The sequence below is a fragment of the Euleptes europaea genome, chromosome 2 (genome assembly GCF_029931775.1).
Source record: "Euleptes europaea isolate rEulEur1 chromosome 2, rEulEur1.hap1, whole genome shotgun sequence".
NCBI classification, from domain to species: domain Eukaryota; kingdom Metazoa; phylum Chordata; class Lepidosauria; order Squamata; family Sphaerodactylidae; genus Euleptes; species Euleptes europaea.
In genome coordinates this window covers 9,011,129-9,038,373 of record NC_079313.1, presented here as the reverse complement: position 1 = coordinate 9,038,373, position 27,245 = coordinate 9,011,129, and the positions used below count along the sequence as shown (strand labels likewise).

At 47.7% G+C, this 27,245-nt stretch overlaps 1 protein-coding gene across 1 annotated transcript in view; it reads right to left on the bottom strand.

The window, feature by feature from the left end:
- Nucleotides 1-24,582, bottom strand: part of PTBP1 (polypyrimidine tract binding protein 1) — a 44,709-nt gene extending 20,127 nt beyond the window's left edge. The window contains exons 1-3 of the mRNA XM_056844595.1: nucleotides 24,471-24,582; nucleotides 16,847-16,877; nucleotides 4,653-4,728 (exon numbers count right to left, since the gene is read on the bottom strand). Of these exons, the coding sequence (XP_056700573.1) occupies nucleotides 4,653-4,728; nucleotides 16,847-16,877; nucleotides 24,471-24,478 (115 nt within the window). The 5' untranslated portion in view covers nucleotides 24,479-24,582. The remainder of the gene's footprint in view (nucleotides 1-4,652; nucleotides 4,729-16,846; nucleotides 16,878-24,470) is intronic.
- Between the last annotated feature and the right edge of the window lie 2,663 nt (nucleotides 24,583-27,245).

The window sequence follows — 27,245 nt, the reverse complement described above, 5'->3', positions numbered from 1 at the left end:
CCTTTTGTTTCCCCACGAGCACAAACTACAAAAAAAAGGGGGGAGGAACCGACCTAGAAGCCTCGCCACAGCAAGTGTTAAAACTGTGGAACTCCCTGCCGCAGGATGTGGTGATGGCTGCCAACTTGGAAGGCTTTAAGAAGGGAATGGACATGTTTGTGGAGAGGGCGCTATTCGTGGCTACTAGTCAAAATGGATGCTAGTCGTGATGTATCCCTATTCTGCACAGTATCAGAGGAGAAGGCCTCTTCTATTAGGTGCTGTGGAACACAGGCAGGACAATGCTGCTGCTGTCATCTTGTTTGTGGGGCTTCCTAGAGGCACCTGGTTGGCCACTGTGTGAACAGACTGCTGGATGTTATGGGCCTTGGCCTGATCCAGCAGGGCTTTTCTCCCTGCCCCAGGATGTGGTGATGATTGCCTACTTGGGAAGGCTTTAAGAGGGGAGTGGACATATTCATGGAGGAGGAAAGGCTACCCATGGCTACTAGTCAAAATTAATACTAGTCATGACACATACCTATTCTTTCCAGTATCAGAGGAGCAGGCCTATTATATTAGGTGCTGTGGAACACAGGCAGGATAATTCTGCTGCAGTCGTCTTGCTTGTGGGCTTCCCAGAGGCGCCTGGTTGGCCGCTGAGTGAACAGACTGCTGGACTTGATGGACCCTGGCCTGATCAAGCAGGGCTTTTCTTTTGTTCTTAAGTGTTCTAATTACACCCATGCCAAGCAGCTCCACCACCCCAAACCCCCAATTTCGAAGCAGGCTTCCAACGTTCCACTTCTTGCTCTGCCCAGCTCGCAACTGACAGGAACAATGCAACCTGTGCAGCCAGCTGCGCCTTAGGAGGACCACACCCAGCCTGAACTCACGCGTCAGTTAGTTACACAACCTCCACAATCAAAGTCAAGAGTTTCAGTACAGACTTCCCTATTACCCCCTATTTTTAAAAAAACCCACAGAATACAGACTTCCCCCAAGCACAACTGGGGTCCTGGGGGGCCCTTCTCTTCAGAAAAACAAGAAGAGTTTGTTTTTATATGCTGATTGTCTCTACCTTTTAAGGAGTCTCAAAACGGCTTCCTTTCCTCTCCCCACAACAGACACCTTGTGAGGCAGGTGAGGCTGAGAGAACTGTGATTAGCCCAAGGTCACCCAGCAGCGTAGTTTAGTGATTAAGAGTGGTGGCTTGGAGCAGAGGACTCTGATCTGGAGAAACGGGTTTGATTCCCCGTTTGATTCCTGCACATGAGCGGCAGAGGATCATCTGGTGAACTGGATTTGTTTCCCCACTCCCATACATGAAGCCAGCTGGGTGACCTTGGGTTAGTTACAGCTCTCTTAGCCCCACCTACCTCATATGGTGTTTGTTGAGGAGAAGGGAAGGAGATTGCAAGCCGGTTTGATTCTTCCTTAAGTGGTAGAGAAAGTTGGCATATAAAAACCAACTGTTCTTCATGTGGAGGAAACAAACCCGGTTCACCAGGTGAGAGTCCGCCGTTCGTGTGGGGGGAGTGGGGAATCAAACCCGGTTCTCCAGATTAGCATCCTACTCTCATGTGGAGGAGTGGGGAATCAAACCCAGTTCTCCAGATCACTCCAAACCAGAAGGGCACACACTATATTTCCAGAGATATTGTGTCCTGGAGGGCAAAGTCTAATTTGTATTTCAATCGCCTACGATACAATTAGCATTTCCACAAGTCTTGACAGATGCCAGGGTTGTTTGTGGCCAAGCAGCTCTGGTTTGGTATTACTTTTTTAGGACCGATCCATATGAAAGTGAAACAGGGGATCAGCCTGAAACTGCACCTCTTTCGTGCAGGGGCTCCTTCCCCAAGCTACTGGGGACTCGGTGAGCAGCAGGTTCATGTCTCTTGTAGACAGCAGGAGCAGATCCTGCACTAGCGCAGGAACAAACCATGTGGTGAGACACGCCGCACAGCAACAGAGACCAGCACCACAGGGATGCCATGTCAAGCTTGCAGGTAATTTTTTTTGTGCTGTCAAGTCACAGCTGACTTATGCTGACCCCCTAGTGGGGGTTTTAAGGAAAGAGATGTTTGAAGATACGCATGAACACATAAATTGCCTTATACTGAACCAGACCCTTGGTCCATCAAAGTCAGCATTATCTACTCAGACTGGCAGCGGCTCTCCAGGGTCTCAGGCAGAGGTCTTTCACATCACCTACCTGCCTAGTCCCTTTAACTGGAGATGCCAGGGATTGAACCTGCGACCTTCTGCACGCTAAGCACAGGTTCTACCACTGAGCCACAGCCCTTCCCCTTTAGGTAGTCTGCCACTGCCTGCCTCCACGTCATGACCCTGGTGTTCCTTGGAGGTCGCCCATCCAAATACTTGCCAGGGTCGAGGCTGAAAGCGTGTGACTGGCCCACGGTCACCCAGCAAGTTTCCATGGCATGACTGGGGATTCGAACCTGGGTTTCCCAGCTCCTAGTCCGACACCTTAACCACACGTGCATTAAGTGCTGTCAAGTCACTCCTGAATCAATGCCCTCCAAAATGTCTTTCTCTTTTCTGTTGCTGTAGCAGCCAATTTATGGCAACTGCAGACAACTTTTTGTGATTTTAGCGCCATTGGGGGGAGTATTACGCCTGTATTTATTGAATCTGATATGGGTTATTTTAAATGTATTTAAAGAATATCTTAAGGTTTTATTGATTTTTCCCTGGGTTTGTAAGCTGCTGTGAGCTTGGCCTGCAGGCTGGGGACGGCGGGGTAAAAATGTAATTAAATAAATAAAACCCATTAGGGTTTTCAAGGCAAGAATCTAACAGAAGTGATTGGTCCTTTCATGCCTCCGCATCATAGCCTTGGTATTCCTTGGAGGTCTCCCATCCAAATACTAACCAGGGCTGACGCTACTTAGCTTCTGAGATTTGACAAGATCAAGTTAGCCTGGGGCTATCCAGGTAAGTAATAGGGACTCCAACATTATCTCCTTCACGGTTTGCCAAGTAGCACCTCTGAGCAGCACCCTGCTCTAGGCAGTTACTGCATAATGGCTAACCACAAACTTTTCTACTGTGCACCCTATTCAGCAAGCATCAAGGTCTGCAGCTCACCCAGACAATGCTACAGCAATAAGGGATGGCAATTTCTCCACACTCCCTTGTGGTTTACCCTAGGCCGCCCAACTCTTAAGTACTTCTGGGAAGAGCGTGGGTTGTGGCAGTGTTCAGCCAAAGGGCGATCTGTAGCCACTGGACGCCAAGAATGCACACCTGCCATTCACGGATATCGATTGCTGTGAAGATGCTCCAATATGTTATGAAGATGCTCCAAGCCAGTCTCACATATGGAGGCAGGCAGCCAAGAAGCCTGCTTTTAAAAGCTGTTTTCCCCTCCCTACAAACTCAACAAACTGAGACTGACTCGAAGTCTCCAGCTGGTACGGAATGCCGCAGCGAGGTCGCTTACTGGTACCTCACCGCGAGATCATTATTCCAGTGCTCCATCAACTGCACTGGTCCCAGTTGGAAGATTGGGTCAGGTTCCAGGTGCTGGTTATGACCTTTAAAGCTTTACACGGTCTGGGACCTTCGCATCTTCGAGACCGCCTCTCCTGGTATGTTACCCAGAGAAACTTACGATCACAAAACAACAACTTGCTTGTGGTCCCCGGCCCAAGGTGTCCGGCTGGCCTTGACCAGGGCCTTCTCTGCCCTGGCCCCTGCCTGGTGCAACAGCCTCCCATGTGAGATCAGGGCCCTGTGGGACCTTCAAGAATTCTTCAAGTCCTGTAAGACAGAGCTATTCTGCCGGGCTTATGGTTGAGGCCAGCGATGGTAGTCCTTTTTTCCCCTTCCCACTGCTGAGCCCTTTCCCCCATTTTAGGGGGAGGTCAGTTCCATCTAGCAAGCTGCAGAGAATCCACTAGGTGATTTTAACACCATCGGGGGGAGTAGGTAAATGTAAAGGTAGTCCCCTGTGCAAGCAGCGGATCATTCCTGACCCATGGGGTGACGTCACATCCCAATGTTTACTGGGCAGACTTTGTTTACGGGGTGGTTTGCCAATGCCTTCCCCAGTCATCTTCCCTTTACCACCAGCAAGCTGGGTACTCATTTTACCGACCTCGGAAGGATGGAAGGCTGAGTCAACCTTGAGCCAGCTACCTGAAACCAACCTCCATTGGGATCAAACTCAGGTCGTGAGCAGTTTGGACTGCAGTACTGCAGCTTACCACTCTGTGCTACGGGGCTCTATCAGGGGAAGTACCCCTCCCCTATTTATTGAAATGATTTGGGTTATTTTTCAAATGTATTTAAATTATATCTTAAGGTTTTATTGATTTTATTGTTCTGCACTTTGTAAATAAATAAACCTATTCAGTGCTCAGGAGTGCCCCTACAGTGGTCCTACTGATATGCATGCTTGCTGCCACCTGCCCTCTTTACCTTGACCTGCTTGTCTAAGCTAGGCTGTGCACTTCATGAGCATGCGCAACTAGAAAAAGAGACAAAGGCAGGAAGGGGGGAGGAATCTGCTGACCCCCCCCCCAACAAGACAATGTAGTAGCCAAGTCAACCAGAACAAGCATGCAAATAAGTGTAAGGGACATGGGCTAAAAAAACCCCTCCAGCGCAAAACGCTAAACTCCTAGGGGCTGGCAAAATTTTACCTGCAGAAGCAGAGTTGCTGCTCATGATAAAGGGTCCGTTAGTGACACAAGTAGAGAAAAGCTCGTCAGATCCCCGCTGGAAGAGAAACAGAAAAGGAAAAAAAAGGTAAGTTGAGAGCATGTTGCTACATTCTACTCAGGTACTGTGAGAGCAAGAGGACGATCCAGAACTGAAGTGGTAGAGGAAATGAGCAGGAAGGGTGGGGAAAGCAGGAAGGGTGTGTGCATTTTGTGCGCCCCTCCCTTCATTTGCCTGCATGGAACAGGATCAGAAATCACAGAGGAAGGTGCAGAGCTGCCCCAACGGTGCCCACAACCAAGGGTAGACTTCCCCCTTAGAAGAAAGAGCCACTACGTTGAAGCCTTGAACACATGAAGCTGCCTTACACTGAAACAGACCCTTGGTCCATCAAAGTCAGTATTGTCTACTCAGACTGGCAGCGGCTCTCCAGGGTCTCAGGCAGAGGTCTTTCACATCACCTACTTACCTGGTCCCTTTAACTTGAGATGCCAGGGATTGAACTTGGGACCTTCTGCATGCCAAGCAGATGCTCTACCGCTGAGCCACAGCCCCTCCCCAGGTGCCTTCCTTGGAAACTGTCAAGGGAAGAATACTGGGGGGCACTGGCCCAAATTTCTTACACTAATTCTCCTAAAGACTGCCGGCCGGGGACCAAACGGATAAGCAGTCAACCCTCAGAAGCATCGCCAGAACCTCTTCCTGTACAGGCCAACATATTTAGCTCATCCCAAGCATGTTATATTCCATCTGGCATTTTTTAAGTTTCTCTAAACCTCCCTTCGCACATTTGTCTTTTTAGCAGGCGCCTATACTGTTCAGCGCATGCTCAGTGCAATGTGGGAACATGCCAAAGGTGAACATCATAAATAGGGTAGGTACCCTGGTCTGGCAGCCAAGGGTGGCCACAGTGAACAAATCCCGGGCAGCAAACCCGTGCCTGCTTCTGCGTCAAGCGTGAAACGGCCTGGAGGAGGCTGGCTTCCTGCAAGTTTACCACAGCGGCATTTATCTGTTTACTGCCCCCATAGCTGTAAGGAGATAGCTGGCAGCAGATCTAGTTGGCAGCGGATTTAGCAGTAGTCCCACAAATCACCCTTCAAGGTCTCTTTTCAAAGACTGCATACTCCCTTCCTCTCCACAACACAATAGAGAGCGCCACCATTTCCTTCTTGCCAAGGAATTCAAGACAAGCAACAACTTTGCTCCAAAGCGAAGCGGCTGTGCAGCAGGGCAGGGAAAGTGCTACTACTGAGGTTAACAGGATACTACTGTCATTTGGAAAGGAAGACACAGATCTATGGCTGAGTTTGAGCTTTCACTGGGCTGCAATCGAACATTTCTGCTAATACTTCACGGAGATGCTTTTGCCTTGAGTTAAACGCTTAACTGCAAGAATACAGTTTCTTCGGAAGGAACAACTGCTAGGCCAACCCCTCAGGCTCAGAGATGGGAAGGCCTAGGAAAACTTGGACAAACCTCTCTGCTGCGGATGCCTGCCTTGGTCTTTGTAACCACTGATTCCTACAATTACTATGGCCAGGCAGTTCACCAGATTAGCCTCCACCGCTCATGTGGAGAAGTGAGGAATAAAACCCTGTTCTCCAGATCAAAGTTCACCACTCCAAACCACCGCTCTTAACCACTACATCATGCTGGCTCTACCTACTAGTCTTCAGTGCTGCCCTAGAGGCTGGGGATCCATCTTCAGCACAACTGACAAGGCACATCTGTCGCTGACTCGACTGACCTTGAACAATTCTGAGCACATACGCAACTGACTCCTTTCTATTGCAAAGCTGTGGCTTTTTAGAGTGATGCACTGACCATTCACCGGGCTGCCTCAGTCTCCCTAAGCCACCTATGACAAACCCATTGTGACAGAACATCTCAGCACTGAATGGCCCAACTTAACACTGCTTTCCACTGAAGGGATGTAATTCACACGTATAAATTAATATATACAAAGATTTGGTTAACTGGTAAAGATGCTGACCAGAGAAAATACGGGGGGAAAGCAGGGAAAAAACCCTGCCCCCACAACTGTTTTCCTATTTGATTTAATTTCAACCCGTTGGTTCTGGTACAACCTTTGGGAGCAACAGAAAACAACTTGGCACCATTCTCTACGTGACAGCCCTTCAAGTACTTGAAGACTTGAAGGGCTGTCACGTAGAGGATGGTGCCATATCACCTCTGTCTTCTCCTCTTCAGGCTAAACATACTTGTCGATGTTTCCCAACAGTCCTTTCCCCTCAAGCTCCCTTAAATCCAACCTCTCAATTTTTCAACGTCACCTTCTGGAAGCATCTCTGACCAACAAAAGGGCTAATGTTTTATCTTTAAGGTTGCTGATCCCAAAACAAAACAAAACAGCGACGCTCGTGAACCTCCAATTTTAATTCTGGAAAAAAAGAATGCTTCAGCTATGAAAAGTCTGGCACAATGCTCTCACAGCTTTGCCTCGTGCAAAAGTGTTAACGGGCTAGCGAGACTCTCTAGAGGAGGCACCACAATAGAACCAGAAACAGACGAGTTTGAAGCACTTAATCTGGCCCTAAAACCAGTGCCCACACTGAAACCTCAGCCTATTCCCTCAGTTTTGCACGTGCCCTATTGCTGGGAACCAGAACTTTTCCAAGCGCTGTTCAGACAGCACCCATCCGACATTCAGAGTCCACTGTTGGCAAGAACTACGGGACTAATGTGCCTCTAGGATCCAGTGGCATGAATTGTTACATTTTATTTTATTGTTAAGAGTTGTATTGAATTTGTTATATATTATGTTTTGGATTGTATTTTAATGGATGCTAGCTGCTCTGAGCCTGGACTTTGTCGGGATAGAGAGTGGGATACAAATTTAATAAGATGAAATAATAAATTTAGTCTTCAGATTATTCTGCATCCAGGCCCATGATGGAATTAGGAGGCGACAGTGAAGAGTCCATGGTTCACCCCCCCCATTGAATACCCCACTGAAATGGGTGGGATTTCATCTGCCCTCTTATCTGACTGAGTTTTATGTTTCCCCAAGAGCTTTTGGAGAAGGGTCTTCTGAAGAATGATGTGGGGTGACACATTTTCCAGTGCTGTATTTTTCCATGGGAAATTTTCTGCCCTACATATGTAAATATAGTCTGTTTAGTAAGTTGTCTGGTCTGCTGAGCTGCGAATCAATCATTTTAGGTGGGCTAAATGTGGGCCATGAAGTATGGACAGTGCTTGTACATGGTCTAGGCTTGCACATGGTATATTTGCCTTCTTTTGCTAACATTTATATTTGGTAACATTAAATGTTTAAATTAATTAAATTTGTGTTGGAAAATTTTCTAGTTCATTATTTTCTCAGAAAACCCACATCACTGCTTTTGAACAATCAAGATTCAATATTTAACAGCAGCCATTAAAGATTATTTGTCCCGCCTTCATTGGCCAAAAACAAAGCTATCTGGGACGGCTGTTTCTATTATACTGGGAAACACATCCAAAGAGTGTTCCTAGGTAAAACATCCTCCGACTACTGAAGCAAGACCTGATTTTAATTTCAGGTGGCTTCATCAGACAAAGAAGCACTGGAATAAATTCTGGTAACCTTGAAACCTAAACCAGCTTAGCTCTAATTTAAGTAGTTCCAGCAAGGACCCAGGGTATTATGTCAGGAACTTCCAGAAGCATGTCCAGCACCCTCCAGCAGCTACAATCCCCAGGGTTACTGGGCAGTGTCCATGGTAATGCAAGTATGGTCACAGTCCAAGAAATCCAAGGGCCCAAAAAATGTGAAGAGCTTGAAGCGTTTTTCTCAACTGAAGGTGATGGATACGACCACTGGTTTTAAGAAAATCAGAAAGGAAGATCCCTATTTACTTCCTAGTTCTGTGGTTGTCTTGTCTCAGATTTCCAAAAAGCCAAACTGGGGCTTATTAACAGAGTCTGGCTGATTCTGTTTTGAGCTTCTCCAAGCCAGTCTGGTGTCCCTTTCCCAGGCAACTTGATAAAGATCTCACTCTTGTTACACTTCTCCAGTTAGCTGAAATGCTATCCTTCAGTGTATACACCTCCAGAGTCTCCCAGCTGTTACTGTTGAAGAAGCCATTCATGGGCTATCCCCCATACTGCCTCAAATGAGCGAAGCAGGCTAAAATTCAGAATAAGAACCCGCGCCAGTTTAACCCCGCACAGAGGTAAGACTGTGCAATCCATTCGGGGCAAAGCATAAGCAAGTAGTTCGATACCTCTTGAAATACAGCGGAGACTTTTCCCCTTTTGTCCATGCCTGAGGAGGGAAATGGACAAAATCCTGCTCTGACCTCTTCCCCAGCCCCCATCCAGACAACTTCCATCTGTTATGAAGCCAAGCCATGAAATATGCCTGCCCTCAGAGCAGATCTAAGGGTGTGGCTATTGTTGAACAACTTGGAAATTCCTGAGCTCAAAGCAGCCAAAGCAATGCAGCCATTCTTGTCTGATAGGGTACGTGGCTCCACCCCGTCCCCCCAAGCAAACTGCCGGTTGAGTTTGGCACTTTTTACAAAGTTCCAGAAAGTGAAGTCACACTGCAAACCCAAGACCCTTAACCAAAGTTTTAAGTTCAGTCGCAAAAACGGACAGCAGAGTCTTCAGGCCAGTTTTGGATACAGCCTGTACATCGGGTTCAGTAAACACCTTCCAGACTCTGCTGAAGGCAGTCCACTGTCCCCACCAGAAACTGTGCTGCTGGGCAAATCTGGCAAAACAGTAATTGAAAAGGAAACTCTGCTTCAGACACAGCACTAAAAGGGAACTCTCTTCTTTCCACAGGTCAGCAGGTACTGTAGACTATTATTATTTTCATTCACAGTCCATTATGCAGGAGGGACTTTATGGGGTGCTGAAATGTCAATAGCTTATCTGTAAAATACCTAAAGCTTTTAATTGAAAAGGGAGCCTACAGCTGAAAAGGAGGAGTAAGAAGCAGGGCCAGCCTGCTTGGGGCATGCAGGCAGAGTAAATGAGTAACTAGGCTCTCAGCACGAATGTTGGCGTTTGCCATACAGTCTCACATTTTACTTTACAAACTTGCCTTTCCCAGAAAAGCTGTGACAGGCCTCAGCACCTCCCAAGAAGAGTTTTCAGCTCTCTCCGGCTTCTGCACCTTAGGGCAAAGTGTACCTGCGAGTACCATGGAGCAGATTCAATCAGGGCAGGAATGCCAGAGTTTATTCCATAAACAGCGATCCCCAAGTTGGCCGCTTCAGCTTTAAAAAGCCTTTGGCAGAACATTATTCATCAAGGCTCTTCAAGCCAGTATTCTAGGAACAAGATCAATTAGCCAATGACGAATGGCCAGCTGCACTAATATGCTAATCGAATATCCCCCCTTTTTTTGCCATCAAGTCGCAGCTGATTTATGGCAACCCTGTTGGATTTTCAAGGCAGGAGACTTCGGAGGTGGTTTGCCCTTGCCTCCCTCCACGTCACAGCCCTGGTGTTCCTTGGAGGTCTCCCATTCAAATACTAGCCAGGGTTAGGGCTGAGAGGGTTGTGACTGGCCCAAGGTCACCCAGCAAGCTTCCACAGCACGGGTGGGGACTTGAACCTGGGCTTCCCATGTCCTAGTTCGACACCTTAACCACTACACCACACTGGTTCTCAATCAAGAAGAAGAGTTGGTTTTTATATGCCGACTTTCTCTACCACTTAAGGCAGAATCAAACCGGCTTACAATCACCTTCCCTTCCCCACAACAGGCAACCTGTGAGGTAGACGAGGCTGAGAGCGCGTGACTGGCCCAAGGTCACCCAGCTGGCTTGGTGTGTATGAGTGAGGAAACTAACCCAGTTCACCTGATTAGCATCCACCGCTCATATGGAGGATGAATCAAACCTGGTTCTCCAGATCAGAATCCGAAGCTTTAAACCACTACACCATGCTGGTTCATTCACAGCTAAGTTAAATGCGAGTTTCCCTTCCTCTTCAACCCCCATTCCTGGGGCTAGAGAATTCTTTCAGTAGCCGCCACCAACCAGGGGTGATATTTTTGCCCCTTTTTCTCCCTTCTCATACCCCACTAGAGGTGGGGTAATGCATGAGAGGGGACAAACCTCCTTTCCTCAGCCGAAGCTAGCCCTTGTGCTTGGCTGGGTCAAGCACAGCTGCATGGATGGTCTAAGCACATAAAAGCTAAGGGCAGTCAGAACATATCAAGCATCTTTAAAGATAGAGCTTTAATAACTGGCTGTGGTCTATACTACTGTGCTTAGCTTGCTGAAGTTAGAATCCTACTACGTAATAGCCGCATCATGTAATGTGTCATAGTAATACTTATGCTTTGCTTCAGTTCTATTTAGATTTCTGACTGGTTCTACAACCCTAATCCTATTGCATTGCTTATTGACTGTCCCATCCTGGTGATTGCATTGATTCACTCTCATAGAAGCATAGGGCTGGAAGGGACCACCAGGGTCATCTAGTCCAACCCCATGCACAATGCAGGAAATTCACAACTACCTCACCCCCCACACCTCCACTGACCCCTACTCCATGCTCAGAAGATGGCCAAGATTCCCTTCCTCTCATCATCTGCCTAAGGTCATAGACTCAGCATTGCTGACAGATGGCCATTTAGCCTCTGCTTAAAAACATCCAGGGAAGGAGAGCTCACTACCTCCAGAGAAAGCCTGTTCCACTGAGGAACGGCTCTAACTCTGATCACACTCTTTTGTAATCTGCCTTGAAAGGCAGACTGTAAATAACGTAAATAAATAAATTTGACAAAAAACCAATCAAGGGTAAATGGGTCAGAACACAGCTAAGAGATGTTGCAGATAACTACAAAAAAAGGAAGAAAGGGAGTGCCACCTTGCTAATCCTAGGCCAGTATTTGCCTTGACATTTCCCTCCTGGAAAATGGGCTCCAGGGAAACAGAAGCTTAAAGATTGCTCCTCCCCGGCCTTGAGGCAGGCTTCACTTTGTTCTCCCAGTTCCTCTTCCTTGGCACACACTCTGCCCAGCCAAGCTGACAGTCTCAACCATTTCCAGCTCGGGCAGGTCTTTGTGGACCCCATCAGAACTCTTGTGGGTTCGATTCCACTCTTCCAGCCAAGATCCAACTGACCAACAACTCCCCTGTTGTGATAAGGAAGTTTTAAGACGCCAGAGCTGGAAATTATAAACCTTCCATCTGGCCACTTAGGCAGGCCTGGCCCAGTATAGGGCTCTAGTTTTCTCAGTGCATTTGTCACCCTGAAGCCACCTTCTCCCTCTGGAGTAACTTGAGAGAATCCCTTAAATTACCTCTCATCCCGCAAACGTGACGGTATCATATGCTAAACGAAGACAAAAAACAGCAATTGGTGCAAGGAAGAAGTATTTAATAATTAAATTGCCCCTACGCGTTTTACGGTACGCTTCCTCAGGGGGATCTTTCTCAACTCAAATGCCCCAAGCAAGCAATGAAATAACCATGAATCCTGAGGATTGTTCCTGCTTACTCAAGACAGCTGATTTTCATTTACCACCCTGGCACTGGAGGGCCTGTATGTAACTTGAAGCTTTACCCACATGGCCTGTTTAAGCTAATTAAACTACTACTTGCTCTATCTTGATGGCAAGAGACTGCAAACGAGATTGAGCCTCTCAGCACCTGCAAGCATGGAATGTTTTTTGCTCACCAGTATTTTAACCACTGGTTGGTCTAAAATTATGGGCACCTGCTTCACAGGACCAGTCGAGCTGCAAGGCTTCCCTCGCAGCTTTACAGCTAGAACCCATTTGCCTAATTATTTAGAGACTGCTTCTTGACCTGATTTCCACAAAGCAATCTAAGTTACAAAACACATGCCAAAAATCGAGACGTGAAAACAACCCAACAAAATCAATTTCAAAACATGACCGGCCATCAAAAAAACCCAGAGGACCTCAGTTGAATTTCCTCAGCACCCACTGGAAGGAGCAGTTTTCACTTGCCTTCTGAACACCAGTGAAGGTAACATGGCAAGCTTCCCTAGGGAGGATGTCCCATAATCTTGGTGCGGCCTCTGGAAAGTCCTCTCACGTGCCCCTTTCATAAAGGGGGCCACATGAGAGAGGGTCTCCAGTATGACCTATTTCATGCGCAAACTCAAGGAAGGAAGAGGTGGTCCTTTAAAGCAGTTGGTGCCAAACAGTTTCATGCTTTAAAGGTCAAAAACAATCCTGACTTGGCCCTGGAAACTAGTGGTTGTTCACTACCTGGACTAACACGAGCCATGTGACTTTGACCTGCCTTAGCTAACCATGTCCAGCAGCTATATCCCAGAACAGGAGAAGGCACAGATCCACTTGTAGTTCTACCTGCAGAGTGTGATTTCCTTTTCTTCCACTGCAGCCCCAAAGGCCCTTGAAATTCTGCTCCCAGGAGACCACCCCCCATGCTATTCCTAGGGGGGGTCAGAAGGCATGCACAGCTGGGGTGGGGGGAATCAACAAAAACCGTTCCACTTTTCTTTTGCAGAAATCTTCCATGGAATCCAATACGTTGTTCCCAAATACTTTCTAAGGCAGCCCCCCCCCGACCATTAAGGTAGTCCAATGAGGAAAGCACCAGTAAACATGGTAGTACCCTTCTTGCCAAGAACAGGGCACAGTCGCCAAATGACTCTTGCCTGGCAAAACAAAGACCTCTACCTGGGCATTCAGCCAGGACCAGGTCTGATACAGGAGCACACCCAAACAGAAAAGCAAAATCTTTCCAGGAGTTGCAACCCCATCAAAAAGAGGCTGAATACTTACCTGTACATAAACAATAAAGCATGGGGGAGGGAGAGACAGAGAAAGAGAATATATGCAGAAAACGAGAACATGTGCATGTGGAAGACCATCAGGCCACCTTGAGAGTATTTTCTACTCTGAGATTGGTTTAAGGGCGCCTGGAACCTTTTGTTTATGGGCGCCTGGAACCTTTTGTTTATGAAGAGGAAGAAGAATCAAACCGGCTTATACTCATCTTCCCTTCCCCACAACAGATACCCTGTGAGGTAGGTGGGGCCGAGAGAGCTGTGACTAGCCCAAGGTCACCCAGCTGGCTTCATGTGTAGGAGTGGAGAAACCAATCCAGTTCACCAGATTAGCCTCTGCTGCTCACGTGGAATGGGAAATCAAACCCGGTTCTCCAGATCAGAGTCCACTGCTCCAAACCACCGCTCTTAACCACTACACCAGGCTGGCGAGCCCCTCATTACAGAGCCATGGCCCCTTCCTTCAGGTGCATATCCCTGGATCAGGTCTACCTGATGAAATGGACTGTGGAAAAACCTCGTATTGAAATTAAAGTTGTCAGTCTTTAAGGTGCTACTGGACTTTTAATTTTGCTACAACAGATTGCCACGGCTCCCCTTTGCTACCAGGTATCACCCCAACCAGCAGTACTGCTTTGTTGAGGCTTAATCTAAATCAGTGGTTCTCAAAGTGGGCAGTACCACTCCGAGGGGCAGTGGGATTACCTAGGGGGGCACTAAGAAGCAAGGGGGCAGCAGGGGGCGCTAGAGGTGGGGCCCTTCAACTGTGTTGTTGGATAGGGTAGGGGGAGCTGGGATTGAGTTTGTGGAGCCAAGGGGGCGGTGGCCCGAAAAGTTCGTGAACCACTAATCTAAACCATTTACCCTCACCCAACCGTTGACTGCTGACATTGATCCCACTCCATTCTTAAACGGAAACAATTATCACACCATGCCCAGCATACTGAAAAGTGCCTAGAAAGAGTTGGCAGAGGCTAAACTGGAGCCTAAGAGCAACCACGTCACTTGGGGCACGATCTGTACAACTGAACAAGGTGGCAGTACAGACTGTACCACGTCAGACTGTGGCTGAAGGACTACCATTCGAGCGCTCCCTCACATACAAAGCCCCCTTTGTCAAATATTCCCAGTATTTTAGGGAGACCCGGCTGCAGCACAGGCTGTGAGCTACCGGTTTTCAACCTGTGGAACTTTCTTTTAATCCAAGGCAGTGTTTCCACGTGTTACAACACCGCTTGCCATCCGAGGGTAAAACAATCTGCTCTACAACTCCAAGAGTCTACCAACTCGAGTCACGGCACAGGGCCAATTAAGAAATGGGCCCAGAGAGCCAGAGTGCTGTAGTGATTAAGAGCAGTGGACTCTTATCTGGAGAACCAGGTCTGATTCCCCACTCCTCTACATGAATGGTGGAGGCTAATCTGGTGAACCGGGTTGGTTTCCCCACTCCTACACATGAAGCCAGCTGGGTGACCTTGGGCTAGACACAGCTCTCTTAGAGCTCTCTCAGCCCCACCTACCTCACAGGGTGTCTGTTGTGGGGAGGGGAAGGGAAGGTGATTGTAAGCCGGTTTAAGTCTCCCTTAAGCGGTAGAGAAAGTCGCCATATAAAAACCAACTCTTCTTCAGAACTTCAGGCTTCACTGGTGAGAAGGGAAGTGATTTCGATGCATTCAAAAACCACAAAAGGGCCCCTTGGCCACCTGAAGAAACCGAGCTTCTCTTACATGCCAGATAATGCTAGTCACATACCCTACGTGTTTCCCATATTTTCTGGACTGCTCGGGGGTTCATCAATATTCTTTTGTGTGTGTCAACACATGTGGCTTGCAAATGGAGCCAAGCCTGCTACCACAGGCCCACCAAGCGCCAGCTTGTTGCAGCCTTTGAACTGAAGCTGTAAACGAGAGCTGGAATTTCCTCCTTGCATTCTTGGCCGGCGGCCCGAAGCCATAATTGCTGTTCCCATAGCAAAGATCCTGGCCTCCCCACAAAACCAGGTCTAGCCAGCCAGGCGAAGCGTATCGCCTGCTAAAGCGACTTGCGAGGAGAGCACAATAAAGGCACATTACAAAGCCCGTGCCACCTGCAGCCGTTGCAGTATGCGAGAGTTCAGGCCAAGCCAGTGAACAGCTTTTTCCAAGGTCAATGTTTGCTGGGAGAAAACAATTTTACAGTGTTCTTTTTTTTTTTTTTGGCTCACTAATAAGCAAGGGCAGAGCAAGAAAAAAATGTGCAACTCCTAGGGCCAGCAAATGGCTTCTGTACCATGATGGAGAACATAGAATTGTAGATGACCATCACCTACTCAGTGGAGGACTGACACCACATGTAGCTAAGGAGTAGTCACCCTAGCCATCCTCACACGGGCAGATACAAAGCTCTTGTGTTTTAACTGTCTCTGCGCAATTAAGAGCACCTATCCTTCAATTTCCCTGAAGTCCACAGGCATAAGCTTTTATCCCACAAACACTGATCTCCAGTTGCCCTTCCCTGCAGATAAGGTGTCTTTCCCCACCAGCGCTTTATATTAGGGTTGGGCTAAAACTAGCAGGACTAAAGTTCATGTTTTATAGAAGAGTTGGTTTTTATATGCTGACTTTCTCTACCGCTTAAGGAAGAGTCACACCGGCTTATAGTCACCTTCCCTTCCCCTCCCCACAACAGACACCCTGCGAAGTAGGTCGAGTTGAGAGCGACTAGCCCAAGGTCACCCAGCTGGCTTCATGTGGAGGAGTGGGGAAACCAATCCAGTTCACCAGATTAGCCTCCACGGCTCATGTGGAGGAGTGGGGAATCAAACCCGCTTCAAACCACTGCTCTTAACCACTACACCATGCTGGCTTCCAAGAGGAAAAAAGCATTTTAAAAGTGGCACAATTTTCCAAACAGGAAGGCTGTTATATGTTAAGGATTCCCGAGTAACTCCAAACTGGATTATCCAGATTTCTCTCTTTTCCCCTCTCTTTCCATTAGTCTTAAAAGCAGAAATATGTTTTGATACAGTTTTGGATTACAACAGCAATTTCTGAGGAAACGCTTTCTATAGCTTACCTGTCAAAGACCCCATGTATTTTGGGAAGTGAACTAGAGTATGCACAGTTCCTTCATACCTGGATGTGCCCCAGAACACATCCCACACCATCCCTTATGGCAGGGGAAGACCAGGTACAGTTGATTTTAGGGAAGTTCACCTGCCATTACTGATCTTCTCCTTGAGGGAACACAGCACTGTCCCCACCCAGCAGTTTGAACGCCACCAGATTACATGACCACACCCATGAGGCAATAAGCCACACACCATATACAATGTCACAAAAAGGTCCATATGTTTTAAAAGCAGCTTGTTTTAGCAAGGACATCATGGCCTGCAGAAAATATACATCAGATAGTGAGCAATTAAAGAAAGAGAAATGCCTACCTTTGTACCAACTGTTATATCTTGGACAATGCTGTAAAGGAATGAAAAGGATGACCAGGTTAGGTAGGTTTGCACATGTATCCATGACAATTTACAGAAAGGAAAATAAAAGACATAACAGTGCAGTTCTCATCTTGCGAGCCAGGGGCAATTTAAACTTTTGTGTGTTTCAGAATGTTGTCGGAGGCCCCAAGAAACAGAGAATAAACATGAAAATTGCCCTTCCTACATGCCCATTTTGGTCCTGTGAGGCAGAAGGTAACAAAGGCCCCAATGACCAGCACTCCTCCCAGAATGATATCCACCCAGCATTCCATCTACTTCCATGTTAGCGGGTCCGCCTGCTGTATAACAATATCTGATGCAGACACACCAGAGTTTGTAAAAACAGTCAGCCCCCCACCCCACACACACACACACACAAACAGCTTCAGGAGAACTAACTGCCCCTTAACTTTATTATTTCAGTAACAACTTCATGGAAGAGAAAACATCTGCCTTAATTGGCTCTCATGTCTCTCCCCTTGTGTATCCATCTCGTCCACGGCCTTGAAAACGACTGTAATGAATTAATCTCGGCTGCCATTAAATGTCCCTTTTGGGGCAAACACCCAGCAGTTCTCCTGAAACTTCTCCAGGATCAGAGGAGCATGCCAATTATATCAGGTGCTTTGGTACACAGGCAAGCAGGATAATGCTGCTGCAGCCGTCTTGTCTGTTGGCTTCCTAGAGGCACCTGGTTGGCCACTGTGTGAACAGGCTGCTGGACTTGATGGACCTTGGCCTGATCCAGCATGGCCTTTCTTATGTTCTCACCTCCAGTAACGCTGCACAGGGTTGTACTGTAATTTCAGCATACCTAAAGAACTGTGCTCAATATGGAGTGTATGTGGTCGTCCATGCATCCATTTCAACTTAACTCTTCCACAGAGGTAGCAGGGACACCTCAACCTCAATTTCACTGCCACTCTCTGTGGCCTCACTTCCATTACCTGTTGGTTTCACATCAGGTGACTGGAGCATGTAATTAACAATGGCAGCTTTGGATTTGATTTGAACTGCAAAGCCAACCAACTTGATTGCTGGGGAGGGGCTGTGGCTCAGTGGTAGAGCATCTGCTTGGTATGCAGAAGGTCCCAGGTTCAATCCCCTGCATCTCTAGTTAAAGGGACTATGAGAGTAGGTGATATGAAAGACCTCTGCCTGAGACCCTGGAGAGCCGCTGTCAGTCTGAGTAGACAAAACTGACTTTGATGGACCAAGGGTCTGACTCAGTATGAGGCAACTTCATGTGATTTATTTGGTTTGCTTTATTTGTGGTTGCTTCTCTTCCCCCCCACCAAGCCAATAAAACATTTAAACCCCACTTTTTCTCCCCAACAGGGATCCGAAGGAGCATCTTTCTCCTCTCCTTGAGTTTTATCCTCACAACCACACTATGAAGTTGGTTAGATGGATGGTGAGTGATTGGCCCAAGGTCACCCAGTCAGCTTCCGTAGTAGAGTGGGGATTAGAACCCCGGTCTCACAGATCCTACACTGGATTGACCACTACATACAGGTACTCTCACATGCTTCCTAGGGATCAGCACCCGAAAAACATTAGTGACTTCAAACCAGCAGCGGATTTCCAGAGACAGATGGAAGGCCATTTTTGCCAATTCTACCCCCAGCTGCAGACGTCATACTCCTCCCTCATATTGTTCCTGGGGCTCCCCCCCCCCCCCGAGCTGCATTTTGGTAGGAGGGGAAAGCGAAGAATTTTCACTCTGTGGACAGAAACCCTGTCTTCGAAAATGTTTGATGGATCCAACCCACAACTTGGAGACTGCTTGTCTAACACTGCATTAGCAATCATTGTTATTTTCATGAAAAAATAATCAGAAATGGAAAACCCCCCCCATGCCCCTGGCAACAAGCACAGCCCACTCCTACTTCGGGTGGCCTCCCCAAACTATGCCCTCTCTTTGGCTTACCACAGTTTGAATAAACTCTTTGCATAAAGGCCTATAATATGCCACCCTTGTAAAGTTTCATCTTTAACTCAAACGTCTGCCATTGCCCCTATGCCTCCCATGCCGTATTTTCAAGGAAGCCAAACAGCAAAGCTCCCTGGTTTTCCTCGCAACCAAGGGCCTGTTCCTTTCATCCTCCAAAACCAACTTCTGCCATGTCATCGCAACCCAGCGGTTCACAGCTGGCGTCCTATCTGCCCTAAAGAGCGGCTGCCAGAACGCTTTAAGTCGCTTTTGCCGCTTCAAAACAGTTGCTGAAAATAGCTCATTGAGGGAACACAGAATTTTTACAATCCCACTGGTGTTTACAATTGCCAGCAGAGACAGATGGGTTTTGTTGAGATCCTGAATGCCGGCTCAAGTGGACTAATTAAACCCATCTGCGAATCGTTGGAGAAGTCCAACTAAGAGATGTTTTACATAGCCACTTCACTGTCCAAATTATATAAGGGCTAAAAACATATGCCGGGAAACAGAACACCATTTTATTCCTCTTATAATCAGCAGAAGGAAATTCCCAAGGCCACTTGAAATTCAAGAGCTCTCAAAGTTACCCCTGTGAGCAATGACTTCTACTTCCTGTTTCTCAGGGGGCCTCACACAAGAAACATTTTACTTCAGGCAAATTGATTCGGGACAACCATTTTGAAACAATCCGGGAAAACTCCAGCTCTGGAATGCTTCAGTAGTGCATCTGAATTAGGACAGGGACATGCAATTTTAGAAATTATTTTCTAAAACCATCTTGCTTTTTTAAGAGCGCACCCAAAACTCCCAAATATTTATAATGGTAGTAGCTCCTGGCAAACAATCCTCTCTGCCAACTACAGCTACTCAGTAAGATGCCCGACAGGAAGAGGATGCATGTCACCTCCCAACAGGGCTGCTGGTATAATTTACATAAGACCCAGATGAAAAGCCAGATCTCTTCACGGTAATGAATTATTCAGTCTGGTTATCATTTGTCTTAAGGACAGTTACTGTGCCAAGACTTATAAGTAGGAAATATTTTACGTTTGCAGCACTTCAGACCAGCAGGACAACATAAAGATGCCTTATGTAAATTCGTATTTTAATAAGATGTTTATTGGCAGTATGTAAGCTATTTTACTTATGGATTAATTGTGTTCTTATTTATATTCTGGTCTATGACTGTTTTAAATAAACTTGACTCCACAAAGTAAATTATCAATTAGAACAACTACTGGATTTTAAAAAGACTTCTAGCAACTTCAGCTTCAAGCACATCTTCAGAATTTAAATCAGGGGTGTCCAATCTTTTGGCTTCTCTAGGCCACGTTGGAAGAAGAATTGTCTTGGGCCACACATAAAATACACTAACACTACATTTTGTACCAGTTTTCTTTGATCGCTTGTGAAGAAGAAAATTTAAGTCCTATTGACCATAACACTAATGATAGCTGATTCATAATGTTTTCCGTAAGTTTACGATTTTGTGTTGGGCCGCATTCATAGCTGTCCAGCCGCAGTTTGGACAAGCCTGATTTAAATGTTATGATTTCCTTCATTGTTATGGCAGGACCAACCCTGCCAGAACTAGATTGACATGATAAAAGACTGGTTAGAAATGGTATTCTTGAATTACGAGTTGTTGTTTTTAACTGAGTAGTCTCATAGAGAGCTGTGCGCTCAAAAAGCCTGACAAGGGTCTAGTTATGCTATCTTTTAAAAAACCGGATTGGTGTCAACAGTGGCAAAGAACTCTATAGCCACCTCTTGTTAAAAAGTCCTTAGAGGCTATATAGTCCAACACCCTCCCCCGCTCAGTGCAGGAAATCCAAAGCTAGCGAAAGCTCAACAGCTCAAGCCCAGCTCTGGCTTGGACATCTCCAGCAAGAGTGGGTTATTATTGGTAGGCGCTGAATAGTTGTTTAGGGAGATGATTCCCTGACTGCAATGTACTTTACATCCAGAGGGGTGTTCAAGGATCACACAACCAAAAAATCATATGTTTAGATGGGCTAAGTCTCCAAGCAGTCCAAAATGAGAAGAAAGGCCAAAGGAGACCCACTTCACTAGGCAAAAAGATTAAAAGGAAAAAGCTGACTGAACAAGTCCCACCAGAGCAGCAACAGCCCCAGTCACCCCGTGGTATTTTAACTATGGAACTCAAGCCTTGGAATTTAGCCATCTCAGCACAGGGCTGGGATCAAAAACGCTTGATGCTGGCAGACTGCAAGCTCATAAAATTTTCACAGGGCGACAAAGAAGCAGTTTCAAAAACAGAGAAACTTAAGTCTCCTGCAAAGCGACAGCACAGCAGTGCTGCACAAACTAACCAGTTCACTGTAGGAAAGAGCAAGAGTCCAGTAGCACCAGAAAGACTAACAAAATTTCTGGCAGGGTGTGAACTTCCGTGAGTCACAGCTCGCTTCTTCAGATACTGAAGTAGCAAGCTGTGACTCACGAAAGCTCACACTCTGCCAGAATTTTGTTACTCTTTCAGGAGGACTCTTGCTCTTTTCTACTGCCACGGACAGACTAACACGGCTAACCATCATGATCTATAACCAGTTTACTGTGGCAGAAGCTCTTCAGAGACCAACAGCCTACTTCCAACAGATAGGAGGGCACAAGTCACCTCATTACGTTCTTGTAACAGATTCGCAGGGCCTGTAAGACGGAGTTATTCCACCAGGTCTACAACTGAGGGCAGCACGGACAATGTGTAGGCCTGGTGGAATAACTCCGTCTTACAGGCCCTGCGAATCTGTTACATGAACGTAATGAGGTGGCCTCCCTCCCTCCTCTCCCCTCTGTTATTCTGTCCATCTTAAGAACTTGGGGGATGGTCTGACAGCAGAGCCTCTCAGTGGTCACTCTTTTAATTGAACAACATCTGTTTTATTGTTATATAGTTCCGTTCAGTATAATTATCTTTATTGTTTTTAATGTTGAGTATTATGGCATTTATGATGGTTTAAATGTTGTCCCACCCCCCCGAGACTGGCTTCAGCTGGGGAGGGTGGGATAGAAATTTGGAGTATAAAGATTCAAAGCGAGACGTGCTCAGAACACTGTGGCCATCACCACACTTTTGCCACTCTTCCTTTGCCCTCAAAGTCACCTTAAAGATGACTCTGTGTAAAACAACAAGGCCACCTCTTGCCAAGTAGACACAGCTCACCACACCCAGGTAACAAGCCCCTACTCATCTGCGCCTGCAGGGGAAGCCTGGATTCTTATGCAAAGTGTAGGAGGGAGCATTTTCTCCTGGTGCATGGAAAAGGAGTGGCAGGCAGCTGCAGCAGGGAGACCTGCCATGCCCCCTAGCATTTCTAGAATACACAGAAAAGACAGGCCAAGCGTCTTTCTGGACATGCAGAAAGTTGAAGGAGGAAGAGTCTGTGCTGGGGCAAGAAGCAAACAATTAATTACAGAGCTATTATAACAGCCAGTAACTATCAGGCAGGGAGGGAGGCAGTCCTGAACATGTTTTTTGTTTGCAAATGGGGAGAGAAGTATGGCAGCAACAAAGGAGACTCTTGCAAAGGCATTTCTTTTTCCACCCACAGGCAACATGCAAAGGTTTTAGGGGAGGGGCTGTGGCTCAGTGGCAGAGCATCTGCTTGGCATGCAGAAGGTCCCAGGTTCAATCCCTGGCATCTCCAGTTCAAGGGACTAGGCAAGTAGATGATGTGAAAGACCTCTGCCTGAGACCCTGGAGAGCCGCTGCCGGTCTGATTCGACAATACTGACTTTGATGAACCAAGGGTCTGATTCAGTAGAAGGCAGCTTCATGTGTGTCAGCAACAGTTTTACAGTGCTCAATCAACAGAAGCTAGGCCAGAAGAGGTGATGTGAACCAGGTGTAAAGAGTGATACTGACAGCAAGTTCAACACGTATCTTGCCTTGCAAATTCAATCCAAATTTACTAGCTGTCTCCCCCACAGATACCACGTTAGTCACTTGAAGCTGCTGGACATGGAGTCAGACATTAGTCAGTCTTTCTACAGTACGGTCTACTTTGACAGAAGTTCTCAGAGAAAGCCTTTCAGTCAAACTGAAAACAGGATTCAACATGAGACCCTCCAGATGGGCTTCACTTCAAGATTTCCACCTCACAGATCACACAGGAAGGCTATTAAAAAATGAAACCGCACACATTCAGAAGTATAAAGAAGTCCCCTTCCCTTATAAAGAGAAAGTTCATTTTAGAACCAGGTTAAGTAGCACCCCAAAAGGCCAACCAATGGACTATAAACAACCTCTCTCCCATACATGGATAGAAAAGTGGTCCACATCCCCAAGGGGGAGGGGAGGAAGATGATGATGTTTCAGGCCATGAAAATAAGCAAAACAAAAATGATTTTTCTCCACCTTTCTAGAGGCTGAAAAAACTTCTAACAAATTTACAGGAGAACACACCACCTTATTCCTAGGAAAAGGAAGCCACTGAAGCACTATCCCCCCGCCATCATCAAGCCAGATGCACAGAGAAGGGGGCTTGGCATCGACAACCATAGATCTGTTAGCATTTAAGGCTGCAGAAAATTAACACAGCCACCCCCACTACACATGCTGCTCTTTAGAGGGACGGCCAAAGGACTTTGCACAAGTTCGCCCAAACTCCTCCCGGCTCCTGCTCCCATCTTTCACATGCTCCCTCTACCGTCATGTTGAGACAAGCAGGAAGGGCGGATCAGACCTGCGTGTTTCTTTACTTCCCTCCTTCCACAACTTCCCCTTTTTACCGTATTTCAAGGGGGAGGGGAGAAGAGGAATAAAAGGATCCCTTCACACCATATCCGGAGGAGAGGCCAGGAGATGACGCCCACGACCCACACCTCGAGAGAAAAGTAGACGACAAGATGGGGAAGGAAGGGAAGTCAGAGGTGCGCATGCCCAGTCCAGGTGGGGCTTATAACTTTGAAGAGATGGGGGGAGGAGAGGAAGAGCGCCTAGAACGTGGAGTGGAGCAAAGCGAGTGCGCGTGCGCAGTCCAGATGGGGCTTGGAACTTTGAAGAGATGTTGGTGATGGGGTGGGGGGAGGGAGACGAGGAAGACGGCAAGCGCCTAGAACGTGGAGAGGAGCAAAGCGAGTGCGCGTGCGCAGTCCAGGTGAAGAAGCGCGCCCGTCGCGCGGAAAAGGGGACAGCGCGCGCCGAAAGAACGTTGAGAACAGGCGAGAGAGGGGGGAGGGCGAGAGCGCGCGCGCGGCCGTACAGGTGCGCGCGCCGTTTGGAACATCCAGTGGAAGGGGCGCGCGCGGCCTGGGGGGAAGCTGAGGCGGGTGGGGGGATGGGCCGAAGTTACGCTCGCGTGCGCGCGCGCGAGAAACGGCCTCAACTTCCCACCCCCCCCCACATTCTCTCCTCTGCCCCCCAAAGATAGACCCAACTTTAAAAAGTTATAAAAGAAACGAAGCGCTCTTTCCGTCCACCCCCTCCCTAATAAAAAAAAGGAATCTGCGTTCTCTTTTTCGCCCATGACGGAAAAAATACAACGGGGCGCCTCTGAGGGGAAAAGTGACTCCGACAGCGACGGGCCCTCCTTCAGGGCGAGCTCAGGAGAGCCCCGCTCCGCCTCCCCTCCCCACAAGCCTCCCCTCAGACCGAGACGGCGCCTCGCCCTCGCGGCTCCTCACCCGTCCATTGCACACGAAGGCGACCCGAAGGGAACTGAGTGGAGGCGCTGGAATAGCAGGAGCGGACCCAACGGCTACGTGTTATATAGACTCACAAAATGGCGGCGCGGGCCGACCCCGCCTCCCCTCCCACTCGGCGCCAAAGCGCCATTGGCTGCTCGGCGCGTCGCCCTGACGAGGCGGGCTGGGAAGGCTCCCAGCGACACAAAGCCCTTCCCGGCTTGGGAGGCTGGGCCGGGTTCCATTGGCTGGGCCCGGGGGAAGTAGGCGGGGCCAGGCTCCAGCGCGTGGCGCTATTGGGCGGGAGCGCCACCTCGACGACTGGCAGTGAAGAGAAAAGCGGCCATCTTAAAAATGGGGGGGCGCGTATATGGTGGGGGGGGTTGTCTTGTGCGGCCATTTTGAATGAGGGCCTGTAAGTACTTTATGGGTTGGAGCCAGGGAAGCGGCAGCCATCTTGAATGTGGGCAAACGAATTCTGAGCGTTGCAATGACCGTGCGGAGAAGCCGAGCGCTAGATCAAGGGTTGCCAACCTCCAGGCAGCGCCTGGATATCTCCCGGAATTAAGCCCGATGGCGTCTTTGAACGGTGGACTGTGTGAAATTGTACCCTGCTGAGGTCCCTCCCCTAACCTCTCCCATCCCAGGCGCCATCCCCAAATCTCCAGAAATTTCTCAGCCTGGAATTGCCAACCTCTAGGAAGTTAGTCAAATTTTTGCAGTCACTATGGCTTGGAAAATATACATAAAGAAAAACCAACAACAAAAATTCTTTGCACGTGTATAATAATTCTCTTAAGTATTTTATATAGGATTTCTTGGTTCTGTTACCTCACATAAACCATATAATTCATACATTTATATGAGGTAACAGAACCAAGAAATCTTATATAAAATACTTAAGAGAATTATTATACACTTGCAAAGAATTTTTGTTGTTGGTTTTTCTTTATGTATATTTTCCAAGCCATAGTGACTGCATATATTTGACTAACCTCTAGGTAGTAGCTGGAGATCTGCTATTACAACTGATCTCCAGCCGATAAAGATCAGTTCCCCTGGAGGAAATGACCGCTTTGGCAATTGGACTCTATGGCTTGGAAGTCCCTCCCCAAACCCCGCCCTCCCCAGGCTCCAAAATCTCCAGGTATTTTCCAACCCGGAGTTGGCAACTCTATTGGCAACCCCCTGATCCAACGGAGGGTTTGCTTGGATGGAAATGGGTGCTTTTCGTCCATCTTCCCGTGGCTCAGTGGTAGAGCATCTGTTTGGCACACAGAAGGTCCCAGGTTGGGCTGCCAGGTCCCTCTTTGCTATCGGCGGAAGGTTTTGGGGGCGGAGCCTGAGGAGGGCGGGGTTTGGGGGAGGGGAGGGACTTCAATGCCATAGAGTCCAATAGCCAAAGCGGCCCTTTTCTCCAGGTGAACTGAACTCTGTCGCCTGGAGAGCAGTTGTAACAGTGGGCGATCTTCTGCTATTACCTGGAGGTTAACAACGAAAAAAATAACCTGTGCCAGTAATAAGTTAACTTTAGGGGAAAAAGGCAGCACGGAGGCTCATATACTAACAAACCATATATGTTATACAATAAAATTAAATTAGCATTCAGCTGTATTTATTATAAACACAATCAGCATTACCTCATGCTGTTGAGAAATTAAACAATGTAGCGCTAAGTCACTCTCTGCCCTATTCACATAACGAAATACAAAAATCAAAATACAAAGGTATGAACATGAATTGCAATTCAACCGCAACGTGAAGAAAGTCCATGGAGTCAAGTCTCAGCATGAATTTTAGCGTTTGCACCCGGTTGCCAAAGCGGCCATTTTCTCCAGGGGCCCAAAAATCTCCGGGAATTTCCCAACCCGGAGCTGACAACCCTAGGGCTGACCCTCCATCCACCCCAGCACAAAGGCTGTCTGAATATACAGAGCTGATTAATATACAATTGATTAAAAAGTAGATGATTAGGGTTGCCAACCTCCTGGTGGTGGCTGTAGTTCTCCCACTATTACAACTGATCTCCAGCCAATAGAGAGCAGTTCCCCTGGAGGAAATGGCCGCTTTGGCACTTGGACTCTATGTAGGGTTGCCAGGTCCCTCTTCACCACCTGCGGGAGGTTGTTGGGGCAGAGCTTGGGGTGGGTGGGGTTTAGGGAAGGGAGGGGAGGGGCTCCAATGCCACAGAGTCCAATGGCCAAAGTGGCCATTTTCTCCAGGTGAACCGATCTCTATCGGCTGGAGATCAGTTGTAATGTTGTGCCTGAGTAATCACATTCAGACACGCAAGCTACATGCATAAACTGCTTACAAGCAGAACTCACAGAGGCCGCTGCCCAGTGCCCCCCTTTCCTTTAGCATCAAGCAAGTAGGCACACACACACACACACATCTTTCCTCTCACATAAGGGAACAGCCTCCCTCCCACCTATTCCCCCTTTCTGATACTTTCGCTTCAGCCTGCAAAGGAACACTCTGACCATTCCTTAATGTAGCCAGGCTCACGCAGGCGCTGTAGAAACTACTGACGTTGCACTGACAAGCTAACATCGTATGTTAAGTAAATGTATCAATATTGTACTGGAATGTCAAATGTCTATAAAACTCTTGCATTGCCCCTCCCTCGGTGTGACAGGATTGCAGAGCTGTTCGTCTGTATCCTGACTCACCCGGTTATGACTTCTTGGCCAATAAAGCAAGCCGTAAGCTCACACCAGCCTCCTTGCCCTCATTGCTCCATTGGACTCTACGTTAATGAGGGGAGCACATCAG